The 18,363-nt window shown below is 46.7% G+C and overlaps 1 protein-coding gene across 1 annotated transcript in view; it reads left to right on the plus strand.

Moving 5' to 3' along the window:
- UBAC2 (UBA domain containing 2) overlaps positions 1-16,332 on the plus strand; it is a 153,479-nt gene extending 137,147 nt beyond the window's left edge. Inside the window, exons 8-9 of the mRNA XM_082859690.1 lie at positions 5,786-5,908; positions 15,178-16,332. Of these exons, the coding sequence (XP_082715816.1) occupies positions 5,786-5,908; positions 15,178-15,285 (231 nt within the window). The 3' untranslated portion in view covers positions 15,286-16,332. The remainder of the gene's footprint in view (positions 1-5,785; positions 5,909-15,177) is intronic.
- The last annotated feature ends 2,031 nt before the right edge of the window (positions 16,333-18,363 follow it).

The raw sequence follows: 18,363 nt of genomic DNA on the forward strand, positions 1-18,363 counted from the left end.
ATGAAGTAAAGGTCAAATTTTATCTCTTTTTTTAAATTAATTTATTTATTTGGCCATGCCGCACAGCATGTGGGATCCTAGTTCCCCAGGGATCCTAGTTCCCCAATCAGGGATCGAACCCATGCCCCCTGCATTGGAAGTACAGAGTCCCAACCACTGGACCACCAGGGAGGTCCTCTCTCTTTCCATCTCTGTAACCATTTGTCCTAGTACTGTGCATTACGTGGTGTGTCTTTTTCCTGCTGACTTACAATGTTTCCTCCATCATATACCAAGTGCCCATGTTTACTTTTGATTTGTTGACGGTCTCTCCTGTTTCTTTGACCTGTTTACCTGTCATGTGCTAATACCGTCCTACTTTCATTCTTGTAGTCTAACAGTAAGTCCTAATAACTAGTAGGAAAAACAACCCTCCCTTATACTTCTTGAAAATATTCAGGTCTAGTCTTGACCCTTGAGGTTGTCTCGTTCAACCAAAGCGCACACGCGCGTGTGTGTGAATTTTGAATATATACCCATTAGGAACAGGTTTAGCTCCATATGACAGAAAACAAAATCACAGAAACCTAAACAAGGCAGAAGTTTGTCTCGTTTAAAAGAAGTCAGAGGTTGATCGCCCCGAGCTGGTGGGGCCCCTGCATGAAGTTGCACCCCGAGGCTCCTTTTCTCTGGCTCTTGCCCTGTCCTCAGCCCGCCTGGGCTCCAGGAAGGAGGAGGAAACAATGAGGAAGGGTGCATCCCTCCCTTTAAGATCTCTTCTGGAACGGGGTGGGGGAAGGATGGATTGGGAGTTTGAGATTAGCGGATGCAAACTAATTTTATAAGATGGATAAACAACAGGGTCCTACTGTAGAGCACAGGGAACTATATTCAATATCCTGTAATAAACCATAATGGAAAAGAATATGAAAAAGAATATATATATGTGTAACTGAATCACTTTACTGTACAGCAGAAATTAACACAACATTGTAGATAATTTTTTTTTAATTTAACTCATTTAAAAGAAATAAAAAGAGATCTCTTCTGGAGGTCCCAGGTGCCCTTTTTGCTTGCATACCAATAGCAGAACTGAGTCCTCGTGGGGGAAGCTGAGAAATGTACTAACTGTGCGTCACTCCCCCCCAAAAAAGTCCTATTTTTAAAGGAAAGGGAATGTGGATATTGAAAGTCAACCAGCAGTCTCTGCTACAGCCTGGAATTGGCAGAGTGTGAAAAGATGACAGTATTGAGTCTTCCAGGCAGGAATGTGCTGTCTTTCCACTTATTTAGGTCTTCTGATAGCCTTCAATCAAGTTTACCATTTTTCATAGAGATCTTGCAAATTTTTTGTTAGATTTAATTCCTAAGTACCTAATGGTTTTTATTTCTCTTTGTAAATAGGAATTTTTTGCACTTGTATTTTCTCAGTGATCACAGGCAAGGAATGTTACTTTTTTTTTTTTATTTTGTACTCATTGGTTCTCATTTTCTAGGTAGACAATCATCATGTGTGATGACAGTTTCTCCCTTTCCATCCTTCTGCATTTTCTTTCACAAGTGGTTGGTTTCATCCTCATTATGCCATGACTCATGTTGAATGCAAGTGGTGATAATAGGCATTCTCGTCTCTTCAAGTTTTATTAAATTATTTTTATATCTGTTGAATGTGAGCATTTGGTTTTCCTCCTTTAATCTGTTAATGTGTGAATTACATTACTATATTTTCTAAGATTCCTGAGATAAATCCTAATATAGTACATCATAATGGATAAGATGATGATCTTTTTTGAACACTGTTGGATTGAGTTTGCTAATCTTTTATTTAGGATTATTGCATCTGTCCATAAATGAAAAGTAGATTGTTTTATAATTCTTCTTTCTCATAATAGCCTTCTCTGACTTTTGGAAACAGCGTTATATGGCCTCAAAAAATTAGGTGGGGAGCTCTTCTTCTTTTCTGTTCTCTAGAACAACCTGTGTAAGATGGCAGGCCCTCAAAATGTTCATAGACTTCACCTGTAGATTTTTGGTAGGTAGATTTTTAAGTATTATTTCAATTACATTAATGGCTAAACGTCTAATCAGGTTTTCTATTTCTTTTTGTAACTTTCTATTGAAGTATAACATACAGAAAAGTTAGCATTGTATAAAAGTAATCATACAAATGTACTTTTTGGTGTTTATTTTATTTAACATTTTATTTGAGAGATTTAGCCATATTGTTGCATATAATTGTAGTTTGTTCATTTGAACTGCTATATAATACTACATCATGTGACTATACTATAATGTATCCATTCTACTTAATGGGCATTCGGGTAGTTTCCAGTCTTTGAGGTTTACAAGCAACACTGCTGAGAACGTTCTGGTCCCTGCCCTTGGTGAGCATGTGTTTGCATTTAGTTGTCCAGGAATGGAATTTGCTGAGGCATCCACGTATGTGCAGCTTTAGTCGACGTTCCTGAACAATTTTTAAAACTGATTACCAGGGCTTCCCTGGTGGCGCAGTGGTTGGGAGTCCACCTGCCGATGCAGGGGACAGGGGTTCATGCCCCGGTCCAGAAGGATCCCACGTGCCACGGAGCGGTTGGGTCCGTGAGCCATGGCCGCTGAGCCTGTGTGTCTGGAGCCTGTGCTCCGCAACGGGAGAGGCCACAACGGTGAGAGGCCCGCGTACAGGAAAAAAAAAACAAAAAACAAAAAACTGATTACCAATTTCTATTCCTTCTTGAGTTTTGGCAAGTTATATTTTTCTAGAAAATTGTCTATTTCATCAAAGTTGTTAGCACAAATAAAGTATTCTTATTTAATATCTGTCATTATGTTCCTTGTGTTATTCCTAATAAAATTTGTGCTTCTTTCTCTGTCATTTCACTAAGCATCAGGTTTATTCATTTTATTTGACTTTTTCAACAGTCAGCATTGGGTTTTCATTGATTCCTTCTGTTGTGTCTCTGTTTCCCACTTTATTAACATTTGCTCTGTACTTCATTCTTACCAATTTCTTTAGACTATTGTTACCTTCTCTAACTTCTTAAATTGTATTTAACTGTTTAATTTTCAGTCTTCATTTTCTTTAAGCTCAATATTTTAAAATTACATCAACGACTTAATTATATCCCACAAGCTTTGATTGGTAGTAGTCTCAATTTTATTCACTTTTAGATGTCTTCTAACTTCCATTATGATTTTTCATTTTTGATCTCAAATGTGTGCATTTTTGTTTGTTTTATATTAATTATAATTTTGATATTTATTTTTAGTTGCATTGTAGTCAGAGAATATAGTCTGTATAATATTTATGTTTTCGTATTTGCAGATATTTTATATAGGACTTAGTGCACTGTCACTTTTTTAATAAATAATTTACTTATAACAGAAAAGAATGTATATTCTCTAAAAATTGAGTGCAGGTTATAGATGTCCATCTAGACAAACTTGTTATTTATGTTCTATATTGTTATTAATTGTCTGTCTGCTTGATCTATCAGTATATGCTAAAAATTAAATATATGTCTAGATGTTTCCACTTCACTTGTAATTTTGTTAAATTTTACTTTCTGTATTTTGATGCTGTAATGTTATATATAAATAATATCAATGTATTTTAGTGGTTTTATCCCTGATAATGCCTCTTTTGCCCTTGAGGTCTGTTTATTTGACATGAGTATAGCAACATCAGTTTGCTTTAATATTTCTTTTTCCATCTCTTTACATCAACTTGTCTATGTCTTTATATTTTCAGTTTGTCTATTGTTGGGTTGGGGGGAATGGGAGAGATTTCAAAACTGACAGTCTCAGCCTTTCAGCTTGTGAGTTTGTCAATGTATATTTAGTGTGATCATTAATATATTTGAATTTATTTCTACCAGTATCTCTCCAGAACAGTTTTGCATAATATCTCTATTTTTAGTTTCCCTGTTTTTTAAAAAAACTATCTTTTTTTTATAGTGTCCTATTCTTTTTTTTTAACTCCTTCTGTATCTCAGTCATCTTAAAACTTCTAATTTTATAATTTTTCTCAGAATGTTGTAAATTTGAGTCCTTGGGGATCTAATCCTCCTATTTATTGTACACACTGACTCCTGCTCATGATGGGTGTTTTCCTCATGGGTTTTGTAGTTTGGGGTCCGAGTCTTCCCCCACTGGAGCTGTATCTGTGAATCCCATCTAATTCATCTAATTCCAGGATGAGAGAGTGTCTCTCCAGAATAACTTTAGATTTGCCTCTGCTTGGCTCCTTAGGTGTATCCATCTCCAATCCCAGAACGAATTTTATGTACTTTTCGATGGGTTCTTAGAGCAGATACATGGTGTAACTTGAACCCCAAATTTGCCTGCAGTTCTCACCTCTCAGGCAGACCGAGATTTCTGCTCCCTCCCTCAGGAAAATCTGCTCTTTGGTTGGTTTTTTTCTCATCCTCTCTCACTGGGGGTGCTGCCATTTGAGGTTGTGCCTTTAAGGAGGTAATAAGCTTAAAGTCACTGCCTCTTTCAGACCCAAGGCCTCCTCTCCTGAACCCAAATAGGTGATAAAACCCAAGTAGCGGGCTTCCCTGGTGGCGCAGGGGTTGAGAGTCCGCCTGCCGATGCAGGGCACGCGGGTTCGTGCCCCGGTTCGGGAGGATCCCGCGTGCCGCGGAGCGGCTGGGCTCGTGAGCCATGGCTGCTGGGCCTCCGTGTCCGGAGCCTGTGCTCCGCAACGGGAGAGGCCACAGCAGTGAGAGGCCCGCGTACTGGGGGGAAAAAAAAAAAAAAAAAAAAACCCAAGTAGCTCTGGACTAGCAGGATGTGCTCCCCCTCGCACCATATCCTCTCTTCTTTACTGCCCTGGTTTTCCAGAGCTTGTTTCTGGCAACTTGGGGCCTCCATCTTCCCTTTATGTTCAGCTATGCATATGAAATATTTTTAAATTTTATCTAGCATGTTCAGGCATTATAATTTTCCTGTATTATAATAGGAAAAATTTTAGGTTTTCTTAGTCTCTGAATCTTCCAGAACTAGAAGACATCCAGGAACAGATTTAAGTTGATAAATTTAAAAGGTGGCATATAGGTAAAAAAGTCAAGTTTTTAAAAGCATCGTGCAGTGCTTTTAAAAAGCGGTGCATGCGGTGGAGGAGGCTGCCTGTCTAGCCACATAGTGGCTTTTTTTCATTGATGACATAGAAAAGGCAAGAAATGACATCGCCACCAATGTGAAGTTATCCATAAAGCCACGCAGAGGACAGGTGTGAACCTCTTGTCCCTGTGTGTAAGGTTTACCTTCACATTCCCGAGCCTGTCCCCCAACCTGGGTTTTATCTCCACCTGCAGTCTCTCTCCGTGGACCTTGCTCAGAATTTACTCAAATTTTAAAAAAGAACAAGAACAGGGAGAAGAGGAGCTGGAGGAGAAAGGGGGAGAAGCACCATCTTAAAGAGCTGCTGAAGGAAGCTCCAGGTTTCTGGTTGCCAGCCCTGAATTAGCCTCCGCTCGCGTCTTCCGGAGTCCAGCGGAGTTGGGACAGTGTCGGTGGGGACACCACGGGGCTGAGGTTAGGAGTGACTGCATGTGTCTTCCACTGCCTTCTGGAGTCAAATTGCACAGATCCCTTTGGCAGTACCTGCTACCTTCTTTGCTCTCTGTGCACCTACTGCAGGCTGCCGATTTTAGCCTGTTGATTCAGCTTGCACTCAGCAGGTCCATCGGACGTTTTATTTCCAGTCTGCAGCTGTGACTGCATTGCAAGAGAAAGCTCTTTAGTGCATTACCATGTTTCTGCTCCTCCCCTGTCTGATCGCTGTGCATTGATCTCTTTTTAGGGAGGAATGATCAACTGGAACCGTCTTTTCCCTCCTCTACGTCAGCGACGAAACGTAAACTATCAGGACGGTCGGCAGTCTGAGCAACAAGCGTCCCCTCCTCTAGAGGTTTCGGAGGAGCAGGTAATCAGTAACACCTGGTACTTACCCTAAACCCATGCTTCACACGCCAAGCAGTTTTGGTGAACGAGACTTGAAAGAAATCAAGCATATAAGTACCAAGATTTTGGTATCAGGTGAACCACCTGGTATCAGGTAAACCAGTGATAGATACTTGGGCCCTTTATTGGCTACTGTGGTTCTTAAGAGTTTGAGGAAGGCATGATTTGAAAAAAAATGCATTGTGATCGCTTATTTTTAAATCTGTGATATTTCATGTTTACTGAAGTTGGTTCACTACGCAGGCTGGGAGAGAAGGAGGCAGAAGGACAGGGAGCTTCTCTGTTTGTATGGTTTTCACTTAGGAACCAAGTTAATGTTTTACATACTGAAAAAGCAAATCAGCAATGGGAACAATCATAAAGCTAAAAAGAAACTGAAATAAATGTTCCAGCTGTATCTTAAGTGAATAATATAATCAAAAGGGAGAGGGAAAATTAATTTCGGTAACTTTTGAACATAATATGCCCTCTTAGAAAAAAGAAAAGAACTGCAAACCTCAAACTCTTCATGGGTTTATCTTTCATGGTGGTATGAGTACAGCAATTCTGAAATTATATTGTATGTATTGTAGATTAGAGGAAACGAGGAAATAGGATGATCTAAAGGGACAGGATGTATGCAGCTTAATCTCAGGTGGCTCAGGAAAAATAAATGGGAGTGTGTGTGTGTGTGTTTGTGTGTGTGTGTGTAGACAGAAAGCAACTGTGGCAAAGTAATAATTGGTGAATGTGGATGAAGAGTAATTAGGTTCTTTGTGCTCTTCTTGAAATTTTTCTAGAAGTTTGTAATTATTTCACACTGGAAAGTTTCTGAAAACCTAAGCTAGTAGGTTGAGAGCACTTCAGTAACAACCCTTTTAAATTTCATACTGCAAATGTTGCTTTCTTCTCATAAAAGCAGATCAAGGTCAGTGTTTCATAGCGAGTCACCCCACACACTTTCCCCATCCCCTGTTCCCAGAGCCAGCAAAAGCCAGTCCGACCCAAGGCACTCGGTCTCTGTGGCAAAGCTGTATGTATCCTGACTTTTTCTGGAACTCAAGAGGGGCTTCTGGGCAGGGCCCCCACTGGCACCTCTGGGTTAGGCCACCACAAGTGAGAGAAACCAATGGAATATGCCTGACGAGCTGACCCAACCCCTCACCCTTAACTTCTCAGCTCAGACTCATCCTCTGAGCAGCTCGTTAGGGTTGAGAGATGGATTAAGGAGCCTATAGTTCTCTTCCACCTCCATTAGTGAATTTCCAAAAAACTGTTAGCCCCACGATTAGAAAATAAAGCCGAGTAACTCAGCATTTGTAAGGCATTTATAATAACAGATTAACAAATAAACTAATATTCTCAAATTCAGGTGAAAAGAAAGTTCTGTTATATTACTGTTTCCTTGTTAGAACCCAGGTCACATCCCTCACAACAGAGCAGCCGTTGATGATAGAAAGTATTTAAAGGTGAAATAGTTCTTAGTTTTGACACTTGAGGGAAAAAAACTGTCAAAAAATGATAACAAGGTGAATGTGTGTAACTGAAGTCTTTAGGGTTGTTTTTTTTTTTAATGAATCATTCTCCTTGATCCTCCCAGAATGACGAGAGCGAGGTTAACACGATGTCGGTATCAGTTCTAAATATCATTTACTTCTTCTTGGCTCTGTTATGAAAAGATGTAAATACGTGAGAGGTTGTTTTTAACATGCTTCCTTATTCATTGACTTTTCTAGATCTTGTCTTTTCTATTTCTTGATTATCCCGAAATGGCCTTACAGACTGCCCCGCATTAAGACACGGAGGTCCCCCTCAACATTATCTCTGTAGACCCTCAGTAGTTTTTGTGGTAGGTGCTCAAGAGACTGTAAAAGAGAAGAAGGATGTTGTTCTTAGCTCAAGACATTTACAGTAACGTTTACAAGTGTATAGTTACATATAATCTCTTGGTTAGTTGGAGGCTAGACACTGTCTAAAATATTATTTGGGGCTTCCCTGGTGGCACAGTGGTTGGGAATCCGCCTGCCAATGCAGGGGACGCGGGTTCGGGCCCTGGTCTGGGAGGATCCCACGTACCATAGAGCAGCTGGGCCCGTCCGCCACAACTGCTGAGGCTGCGCTCTGGAGCCCATACTCCACGGTGGGAGGGGCCCCCCCAGGGAGAGGCCCCACGCACCACGACAAGGGGTGACCCCCGCTCATGGCAACTGGAGAAAGCCCACGCGCGGCGACGAGGACCCAGTGCGGGCAAAAATACTTAAATAAATAAATTTATTTTTTAAAAAAATTATTTGTTAGTAACATTAAGATAGTTTGAATTGGGCTTCCCTGGTGGCGCAGTGGTTGAGAATTCGCCTGCCGATTTAGGGGACACGGGTTCGTGCCCCAGTCCGGGAAGATCCCACATGCCGTGGAGCGGCTAGGCCCGTGAGCCATGGCCGCTGAGCCTGCGCGTCCGGAGCCTGTGCTCCGCAACGGGAGAGGCCACAACAGTGAGAGGCCCGCGCACCGCAAAAAAAAAAAAAAAAAAAGATAGTTTGAATTAACAAAACCTTTTTATGCTTAATTTTTCAATTAGATGTGCTGTACTTTATTTAAACATCAGTCATGTGATTTAAATGCATTTAAGAAACTTAGTAATTTTCTAAACCAAGGAAAAGAGAAATGATTATTTGATTTTTTTCTGATGTGAGCAAATACTTCAGGAATTTTAGTGAGAGTTATTAAAGATAGGAAATGTAGTCCATCTATTTTGAAAACAAAGAATATTATAAGAAAGAATGTGCATCCCCCATTACGTCTAGTAATACTCTAACATACGACCATAGAAATGTTTGCCACCTTTTCTACTATTGCTATTAAGTTTCTGGATTTTTAGTTCTTCACGATCCACTCCTACTATTTTTCAACAAGCACCTTTGCCAGTTCATCACCCCTTGCAGATGCCACCCCAAACCCTACTAGTATCTTAAAAATAAGTGTATGCATTACTGCGTTTCTGTCTCTTTTTCTCTTTTTCTTCTTAACCAAGGATTTTCATATTACACCCATACGCAAAATTAACAAATAATGAAATTTTGTCATATTGGCCTCATTTTTTTTTTTGTTTTAAATCAAAAGGGAAAAAAGCTTCCCAAGTTTGTCTCTCTTAAGCCCTCCCCAAGCTTAGAAGGTGTCCCTTCGGTTTATGCTTAATGGGACTCACAGGTGAAATCAGACAAGGAAGTTAAACAGAACTAACTGAGCCAATGCTGGCATTTAACGAAAGGAGGACAAACATGGACTTCACAAATGTTGGCTTCCTCACTTCCAGCCACGTCTTTCCTTCCTTGTAGTCAGCCAGCAGTTATCAGCTGTCCGCTCTGCCCAGTCTAACTACTGGGCTAGGTTCTTGAACTACGGAGATAGGTAAGGCAAGCAATTCCTGCCTGCACGTGATGCAGAGCCCAGCGTGGAGCCTGGCTCGGGGGCAGCTCTTGCCAACTGTAAGCAAATCTTCCGATGCTGCTGAAGGATTGCCAGTGTGGGAGGGCGGGGGGCAGTGCTCTTTGTAAAGACGTGGCCTGGTGAAAAGCACATCAGATCTGGGGAAGCACAGATGGATGAGGTTGGAGCAGAGAGTGACTCCTGGGGCAGGGGCCTCACGTGGGGAAGAAGTAGGGAGGCTTCCCAGTGGTCCTCAGCGGGGCATGGACCTCTGCTTCCGTGCTGTAGGCATTAAGGAACAATACAGGATTTTAAACAGGGAATCCCAGTGTTGGATTTCCCTGGAGGATGGACTCGATGTGAAAGCAGGGGCATGCTATGCTCATAACCACATATGCAATGTCTTCCATCCCTGCCCAGGGAACATGTTACAGTGCAGGTGCTTATGAGACTCTTGCCTACTCGAGATATGGTACCACTTCGTACGTTTAGAATACGTGAGACCCGTCGTGTGGATTCCATTCATGTCCTCTGAAATATCCGTCGGCCCAAGAGAGATGGCACACAGACCCTCGCAGTCATAGCGGATAAGTAGTGAAATGTATTCAGTATGAGAGAATCTGAATCTCGGTGAGTCTCTCTCCTCATCTCTGGAGTCCTCACCACTGCCTCTGAGAAACCTGTCTAAACTCCAAAATGCTCACCTTATGAAAACTTAGTGCTTCTGCTCTGAGTATCTGGACCACAGTGAGTTGGGTGTTGGTATAGAGACGCCCATGTCATCTGGTTCCCTGGCAGACGGTGAGCTCCACGAGGGCCAGTAGCATCTCTTCCGCGTTTCCCTCCTGACACAGAGCCTGACACACAGCAGGTGCCCCAGTGGCGGTTAGAGCAGGGCTGAACGTGAAGGTGTGGTTGGAGGGCTTCTTTTTCAAAAGAACAATTTTTTTCACTTAAAAATGTGTTAGAGGGTGGTCCTTCGTCAGACCTTTCCACCTCTAATCTCTAGTGCTAGTGTTAGAACATGTTATCCATTAGAATGAAATATTGAGTGGCAGTCAAATAAACCAACTTTCGGGGGTGCCTGATTCTGCTGAGTCCTGAAAGATGCAAGCAAACGAGCCCCCCCAGCCTGTAGCCAGGGCCTTCTCAGGACTAAACCCTGAAGCTAGCAGGAGAGTACAAAGATGAGGGGCCGCTGAGCCACCTGCGGCCGGGCGGGAGCGTAAGATAAGCAGGTCCAGTCCACTCAGCCAACCGTGGGATCACAGGGGTTCAGCGGTTCCAAGGAGGAGAGAGGGGGTCAGATGATAGGGAATGAGGGTGGCACTGACCCCCAGGGCTCTGGCATTGAGCTTGCCCTGACTGGTGACAAATGACAGCTATAATGAGGGCAGGGAAGGGCAAGCCTACCTCGCAGGGCCTCTCTGGGGTCACTCCTCCCGGCAGGGTGCGCACATGGCCTGGGAAGCGGCCAGCCACCATGGGCAGCCCACAGGGGCCTGGTCGGGACTACCTTTCAGTTGGGCGTTGTTTTCTGCAAGAGTCAGAATTGGGGAATTAAGAACCCCAAAAACGATTGTTTCTGACACCCTTAGCTAAAGGGAAGTTAAAGAAAACCACAGTCTTTGAACAAAACAAGCAAAGGAGTGTTTCAAACTGAGAGGAATTGCTATAAATCTCATTGGAATGAATGTCCTACTTCACTTGTGTCAAAGAGTAGCAGAGTGTTAAAGTGGGGTTTTATTCATTTTCTTGAGTAAGAATTACCTTGAGGTAGTAGGGGCACAAGTTCCAACCACGGAGGACCACGACGGTGATTCTCGGTGTCCACCACGGGGGCTGCAGCTGTCTGCTGCGGCCCTTACCGTCCTGGCCGTGTGCTGCTGAGCCCCTGAGGAAGGGCAGCAGTGGGAGGGAGGCACAGCCCCCTGCCTGGCTGCGGCCGCCCCAGCCAGCGCTGTCCTCTGCAGGATGACGGGGCAGCAAGGAAACACCGTCGGAACCCCTCTCTCTGTCCTTCTGGTTTTCTGACTGTTATCCTCATACCCACGCCCAAGCGTGCCATTTCAGTTTTGTAGATGTTTACAGTTTTGGACACTAAAGGAAACTTACAGATGCCCTTTCTTCCTGTGCCTGTTCAGTTTTTAAATAGCGTTAACACTGTTTCTACTTTGTGAGCTTTCTCATCTGGTCAAAGTACCGGGTCATCCAGCAGTGAAAATCCTCTGATCACACTCGTCTTCTCACCCCTGAAGAAATGCAAAAGGTTCCAAAGCCAGCTTTAGGCAAAGGGCTGTGATGGCCACTCAGCCACTGCCTGCACAGGACAGCAAACATCCTTTTCAGCGGAGACCTGAGAAAAACCCAGCTTAGCTGTCAAAGCCAGTGACGGCACGTGTGGTTGTGTTTCTGAAGAGAGAATGAACCCGGAGGAAGCCTTGTGTGCAGAGAACGCGTTTCTCCTCACACCAGACATCAGCCCCTCGGGGGCGGCCCGGCCAGAGCTTTTCCCTCGGGGCCGCAGTGCCACGGCTGCTCTGCTCTGTGTGTGCAGCAGCCTGTGCTCAGCATCTCCTGGATTTCGGACCAGACTCAGGAGTCGGTGGAGAGAGAACTCCAGTACAGTTGGAAGCTGTGGCCGGCAGCCCCGCCCGGTACCAGCGCCGGGGCGAGGCTCACACAGCATCAGCTCCAGGCTGTGAATCGTGAATTGCAATACAGGTGGATTTGCTCCTCTCGGCTGGGTGCAAAGGAGCAGCCAGGCGTTAGCTATGCTTGAAGTACTAGAGGTGACAGAGGTGACAGCGAGTGTAGCATTTGCCACGCTGTTCACCGTCACTGAGAGCGGCCACATCGTTGGCCCGTGGCATCATGTCCGTGGGTGACAGAGACAAGGCAGGCAGAGCTGCCCACCCCCTCACTGGCCACGTTCACTCCACTAAAGATAGTGGTCCTTAACCGGAAGTGACTGGAATAAACATCGTAAAAGGTCATTTCCGTCCAGGAGTGTATGCAATAGCCTGGCCACAGTACCCAGACCAGTGAGGTGGTCTCTCCCTGTTGACGCACATCCAGCGGGTCCCCGAGTGCCACTCAGTGTGAAATGACCCCAGGGAAAGGCAAGAGTGTGGATTCTGATCATTGAACGGCAAAACTCATGTGTCACGTGTGGCAGAAGCCTGAAATAGATTATTGAGGAGATACTTGTGAGAGGTAAAGAGCCTTGTGGTCTGAAGGCACCAAACTGATCCTGTTGACACAGGATGCCACCAAGACATGTGCACTTCTTGCCGCGTTGGGAGAGAGGGTAGTGACATTGCGACAGATAATAATACGAAGTTTGAAACTGGTTAAAATTCAAGAAACCTGTTGATGAGCCGTTGGATGGAAAGGGGAGGGCTGGTGAGTGCTGGGCCCTGCCCTTGCCCTCAAATGCTTGGCATTTTAACTTGAGTGACGTGAGTTGTCGAGCTTAGCAAGTGTGCTAATCAGATGTGGGGATGATAGAGTTTGAGGGAGCTAGCACAGGAAACAACAAAATTTAAGCTGACAGTAGTTTTGGTTGGCTAGAAAACGATCAGAGGAAGTTCGACAGAGATGCTCCCAGTCCCTGGAAGAACAGATACAAACGTACTCGGAGGCCCAGCTTGAGCGCATTTCACTCAGGGTTTATAGCAGGCCTGCTAACTCACCACCCCAGGATGCTGTAGCTACACACTCGGGACATGTGTACACGCACACACGTGCACGCACACCCACTGTGCCAAGGGCTGGGGTGGCACCGTCTAGCCGCCCTCTGCCCTGGGCAGACCACGCCAGCAGTACCATATTCTGTAGCAGCACAAATGGACGAGCGCTGGAAGGGGAGGGGCAGGCTGGAAAGTGCTGGATTCTGAAACACAGGGATGAACGAAGGCAGCCAGGGCCCTTACAGTATGGTGGTAAGGAGAAGCTGTCGGCCCTAAGTCACAGCTGGGAGGAGCACAGGACAGCGGTCAGTGGGACCACGAGACCCCTACTCTGGGTTTCTCCTCGTCTGGGAAACGTGGGAAAGGGCCACAGGCCGCGAGATCAGTGGATAAAGACGAGTTAACCAGGCCAAGGGCAAAGGGGAGAGCCTCCCAGCAGAGGACACACCGGCAGCAAAGGTGGGAGACACGGAGCCACACAGCCTGGGACGGACCAGGAGCTGCGTGCCTGCAGAGGTGGGGAGGCCACTCGAGCGCCTCGTGCAGAGAAGGGAATGGGGCTGTTTCCTGTGGCTTCAAAAGATAAATTAGGGCCTTTGAAGTCCCACGGGCGCTAACTAGTTAGACTCAGATTCGGCTCCCTTGAGGAAGAGCTTTGCATCCCGGCCAGTGCGTGAAGAAGTGTTCCTGAGACTCCCGAAAGGGCCACTTTTTCCCAGAGCGGGAGATGGAAGCAGGGATCCCTGCCGTTCTGCCCACGCCAGCAGTCAGTCGGTCCACTACCCCCGGAAGTTGAGCTGGAAGTCGGCGGTCTCCTCCCCCAGGCCGGCCCTTAGGAGGCGTGTGTGGAGGTGGAGAACTGGAATGAGGTTCCTTAGAGGGAGGACCCTCGCTGTGTGCTTTTTTTTAATCCTAGTCTCAACGATCCACTGATGAGGGATCAGAGCGTCAGTTTCAAAAAACACCAGCTAGAACCCCAGCTTCTGAAAAGTGAGCCGAGTCTCCTCCCAACCCGTTAGCCTCTCCCTAAGGCCCCCTGAGGGACGAGGAGTCTGGGGTCTCAGTCACCCCTGCGGCCACCCGCTTGACCCACCTGCCCTCGCCCTCCTGCGCACACCCCCCTCAGCTGGGGGGAAGGAGAGGCAGCGGGGCTCTGACCACTGGGGAGCCCCAGGGCATCGCGTTCTACCGGAAGGAAGGTTAGAAGTGGTGACTAAGTCCCCAGCCCCTGTCAACTCACACCTCCTGGAAATCTCAACATTTGTAAGAGTATCACTTTTCACTATATATTATTGCAAATGTAGTATATTTCAAAATAAGTAAAAACAAAAAACACCACCACCTGCGGCTAGTCCAGGGTCATAAATGTTTTTATAATACATTTTAAAGTGGGAAAACAGGTTACGAATAAACTGTAGTAACACTGCCTGTTTTGACCTTGGAGACTGCCTGTATGTAAAAGTACAGGAAACCTCTACGTTCACAGACTCGGGATTTGTGGTCTTAAAGATGGAGGCCTCGACCTCCCTGCCTCCGTGGCTTTAGCTGCCTCCTCCACGCTGTTCTGCCCGGGCTTCGCTCCCTCTGCGCAGCTGCTGCCCGCAGGCCAGCGGGGACTCCAGGGACGCTGCACCTGCCGTGAGACGCCGGGGGTGGGGTTGGGGGCGGGCTGCCCAAGGCCGTGCTCTGCCTGAGCCAAGCCAGGAACGCAAAGGCGCGTGCACCCTCGGAGCCCGCCAGCCTCAGGACGCCTGCAGCTTGGATACGCTCTTCCTCGGGAGTCAACTTTGACCCGAAGGAGTGTGGCTGCTGCAGACCTGCTTCCCAGGCCCCGCGCCACAGCTCGGCTGCCCCCTGGCAGGTCACTGACCCTCAGAAGCCCCCTTCCTCGTCTCTAAAGTGAGGACTCAGTGAGGAAATGCGTATTTATCGGCTGTATACAGTGAGCACCGTGAAAGGTGAGCCGGTTGTAATTTTATAAGCATCAGATTCCACACTAAAATGGAAACCGGTTGTGTTGTCGTTGCTCTGTAATCTGTCCTGCAGAACGCACACGAGGAACATTTGGGGCTGGTGGGTCAGTGGCAGTGTCGTCAGCCTCATCAGGCTTTTCTGGTTTTGTTTCTGTTTTCAGGTTGCCCGGCTCATGGAGATGGGATTTTCCAGAGGTGACGCTTTGGAAGCCCTGAGAGCTTCAAATAATGACCTTAACGTGGCCACCAACTTCCTGCTGCAGCACTGACGGTCCCAGCGGACAGCACAGGGGCCGGCGGGCTGCTGACCACAGCAGTGACGTCCCGCTACCGGCTCAGCCCCAGGACCTGGCACTCTCTGGCGAGATGTCCTCCCTGTCCTCCTGAGCAAAGGGTGGTCCCCGCTGCTCCCTCCCTTAATTCCAAGATCATTACCATTAAGTATCCAAGATAAGTTTGCCACGAAGGAAGCATGGATTTTCTATCTTTATTTTTTTATGGAGTATTTTCCTTGGTTTGGAGAATTCATCTCCCATTCCTAATGTGTTTAAAATGCATTAAAATTACAGATTTCTGCAAGCAGTTGAACAGCACTCCAGATGGGAAATTACTGCTCTTGTCATATTCTTTTTACTATAATGCATCTTCCTACATTATATCTGATCATACGCGCCGGAAAGGGGACTGGTACTCAGAAAGGACCTGTCAAATTTTCTTTATGGACTTTTTTCATTGCTTTTTTTTTTTCCCCCTCAAATTTGCTTTCAAACCCGGGTGGCAGTTCAGGGTCCCCACTCCCTAGGGATGAGCAGTTCATATCTGCCACACGCAGAGTTGGCCAGACCCGGCCAATGAAGGAGAGACGGGGAACTGAACCCTCTTCCACCTGTTCCAGCCCGCTCCAGTCTAGGGGATTTTTCCCAACTACTCCCTGCTTCCATTAAAAAATAATAGATACCGATTCGAGGTTCTGGAATACTCCATGAAACTTAACTGGAGTTAATTTTGCTTAGAATATGCACAGTTAGCCACTCAGGCTAGGAGTAAAAATGGGACAAAGAGAAGAGTGGGCTCACTGGAGCAGTACGGGGCGTCCTAGCTGCAGGGCCAGCCCCTCTGGAGGCAGGTTCCGCCTGGCCCTGGGGTGATCAGATATCAGCCTGAGGCAGGGTAGACTGACCCCACCGTGGGGAGGAGGGGGTGGCCGGAGCAGATGAGCCTGAAAAGATCTAAAGCAAGATTTAAGGAAACTTGCAACTATTGTGTTCCGCAAAGCCAGCAGAAGTGTTGCAAACTGATGCAAATTTAGACATGCGTGGTACTTACAATAAAGTTTTTAATGTGTTTTACTTTTTGGTGTTTCTTTATTAGACTTACCTAAATAAAACTTTGTTCTAGTCTGTACTATTCTTTACGATCCAAACAAAAAAAAAATGTTTTTTTTATCAGACTGCTCATCTTTCTTCAGAAGATTTGGGTGCTTTCTTTGAAGCGAGAGGAGTCCTTTGATTCCTTTAAGTAGGACTGGCCCTGTGAGGCCCCATTCTGAGGCTTGTTGGGGCTGTCAGGCTGCTCAGAATGGGGCTGAGGTGAGTTTCTGGGAGCCTAGCGGGTCCCAAGCACAGGCCCTGACTTGATCCGAGTGTCCCCATCTCAGGTGTAAGGACAGTTGACAGTGATGGGACGTCCTTGACCACGATCACTGGCAGGGCATGACTAGAGGGCCAAAGAGTGCGGATTTGTGTATGACCTCTGCAGCAAATCTAAACCCACCCTCTGGGCTTCCAGTGCAAAAAAGAGCGACCGTATCCAAAAATACACCATCTCCTGAGTTCCTTCTCACCTCCAGAGAGTGCCTAGTGAAGCGAAATCAAACCAGAGGCAAAATTCTCACTCGAGACTTTTCACTGCTTCTCTCTCAGAGGATGGGGAGCAGAGAGAGCCCGCTGTTGGGATCACAGGGTGAGGTGCAAAGAGGATTCACCACCCCAAGTTCTTGTTTGTTTTCTTGTCAGGATTCCCTCCTAAATGAGAGAGCCTTGTCCAGCTGAAAAGAGCCTCGGTGACCCTCGACTTCAGTCCTTTACTAGAAATCAAGGTCCGTACAGGTGGCGTGACCATTGGACATGCACCGACGGTGGCAGAGCCAGGACCCCTCAGGTTTGTCCTGGCTTCTTTCAATCTCTTCCAGTTCCCTGCGGCTGCCAAGGTCTCACCTTCCCAGTGGTGACCCGTTATTTTAAATCCTTTTCCTGCAGCTTCCAGGCCGTTGTCCCCCTTCGTCTGTCACCACCCTCTAGGGCGTCCCTGACCCCACCCACACCCCTGCACACCCTCCACGTCTGACTTCACTCTCGGACCAGTTGCTGCAGTTCCCACCCCTGACCTGCTCTTGCTTCCTGCACATTTGACACAAACGGCACCCACCGCCAGAGTGTGAGTTCCTGAGGACACCCACACCTCTTGTCAAGACACCCGGAAGTCTTTCAGGCTGATGGGACCCCTAAAGGACCCCATTTGCGTTCATGCATGGGGACGCGTGCCGTAGGGGTGCATCAGCGAGCCACTCGGTTTGGTTTCCTAAGAAAAGATCATTTAGGCTTTTGATTTTGTGCAAAAGTTATCAGATTGGGCCTGATGTGCAAGTGAGCAGATTCCAGATTGTAAAATAAGAAAGAAGAAATTGTCCACAGTGAGCCACCCCTCCCCTTCCCAGATAAAGGAAACCCTGCCTTCGAAGTCCTGATTCATAAACCTAGACTGAGTTCGGATTCAAAAGGTAAACATTTTAGGGAACTTGAGCACCTGTGCTCCAGTCCCTCAGGCCCTGCCCAGGGCTGCTCCTGGAATCGGGTCACCCCTCCCACAGTTAGCGTCTGTCCCTCTGGCTGCTCTAGAGCTGGGCTCTGATAGCCTGCTGGGAAATTCCAGCCCCACATGCAACCTGCAGGGGCAGTGGGAGGAAAGAAGGAAAGTTTCATGTGTTCCACCTCCAGACTTTCCCCTGGGGACTGTCCTGGCTGCCTGCCTCCTGCCCCACTCCCCCCAGCTCCGACCATGTCGGGGCCACTGTGCGAGGCCAGGATTCCTCCTATGGGGCCAGAATTGTCTTTCCAAACCACTAAATGTCCCCAAAGCCAGGTCCACCCAGCTCTCCCCAACTACCCGGGGTTCCTGGGAAACCGCAGCTGCTCTCCTAACACTGTCAACATTCAAGGTAAGGATGTTGACCCCCCAGACTTCTCAGGAGCCTTGGTGGTGATGCAGTGTCTCCCCGTGAGATTAAATTGGCATTAAGGTCAAGTCTCCTTTTCAAAAGTGGCCCGGTAGACTGGGCTTGATGGCTA

This window comes from Leucopleurus acutus (genome assembly GCF_964270905.1).
Source record: "Leucopleurus acutus genome assembly, chromosome: 18".
In the NCBI taxonomy this organism is placed as follows: Eukaryota; Metazoa; Chordata; class Mammalia; order Artiodactyla; family Delphinidae; genus Leucopleurus; species Leucopleurus acutus.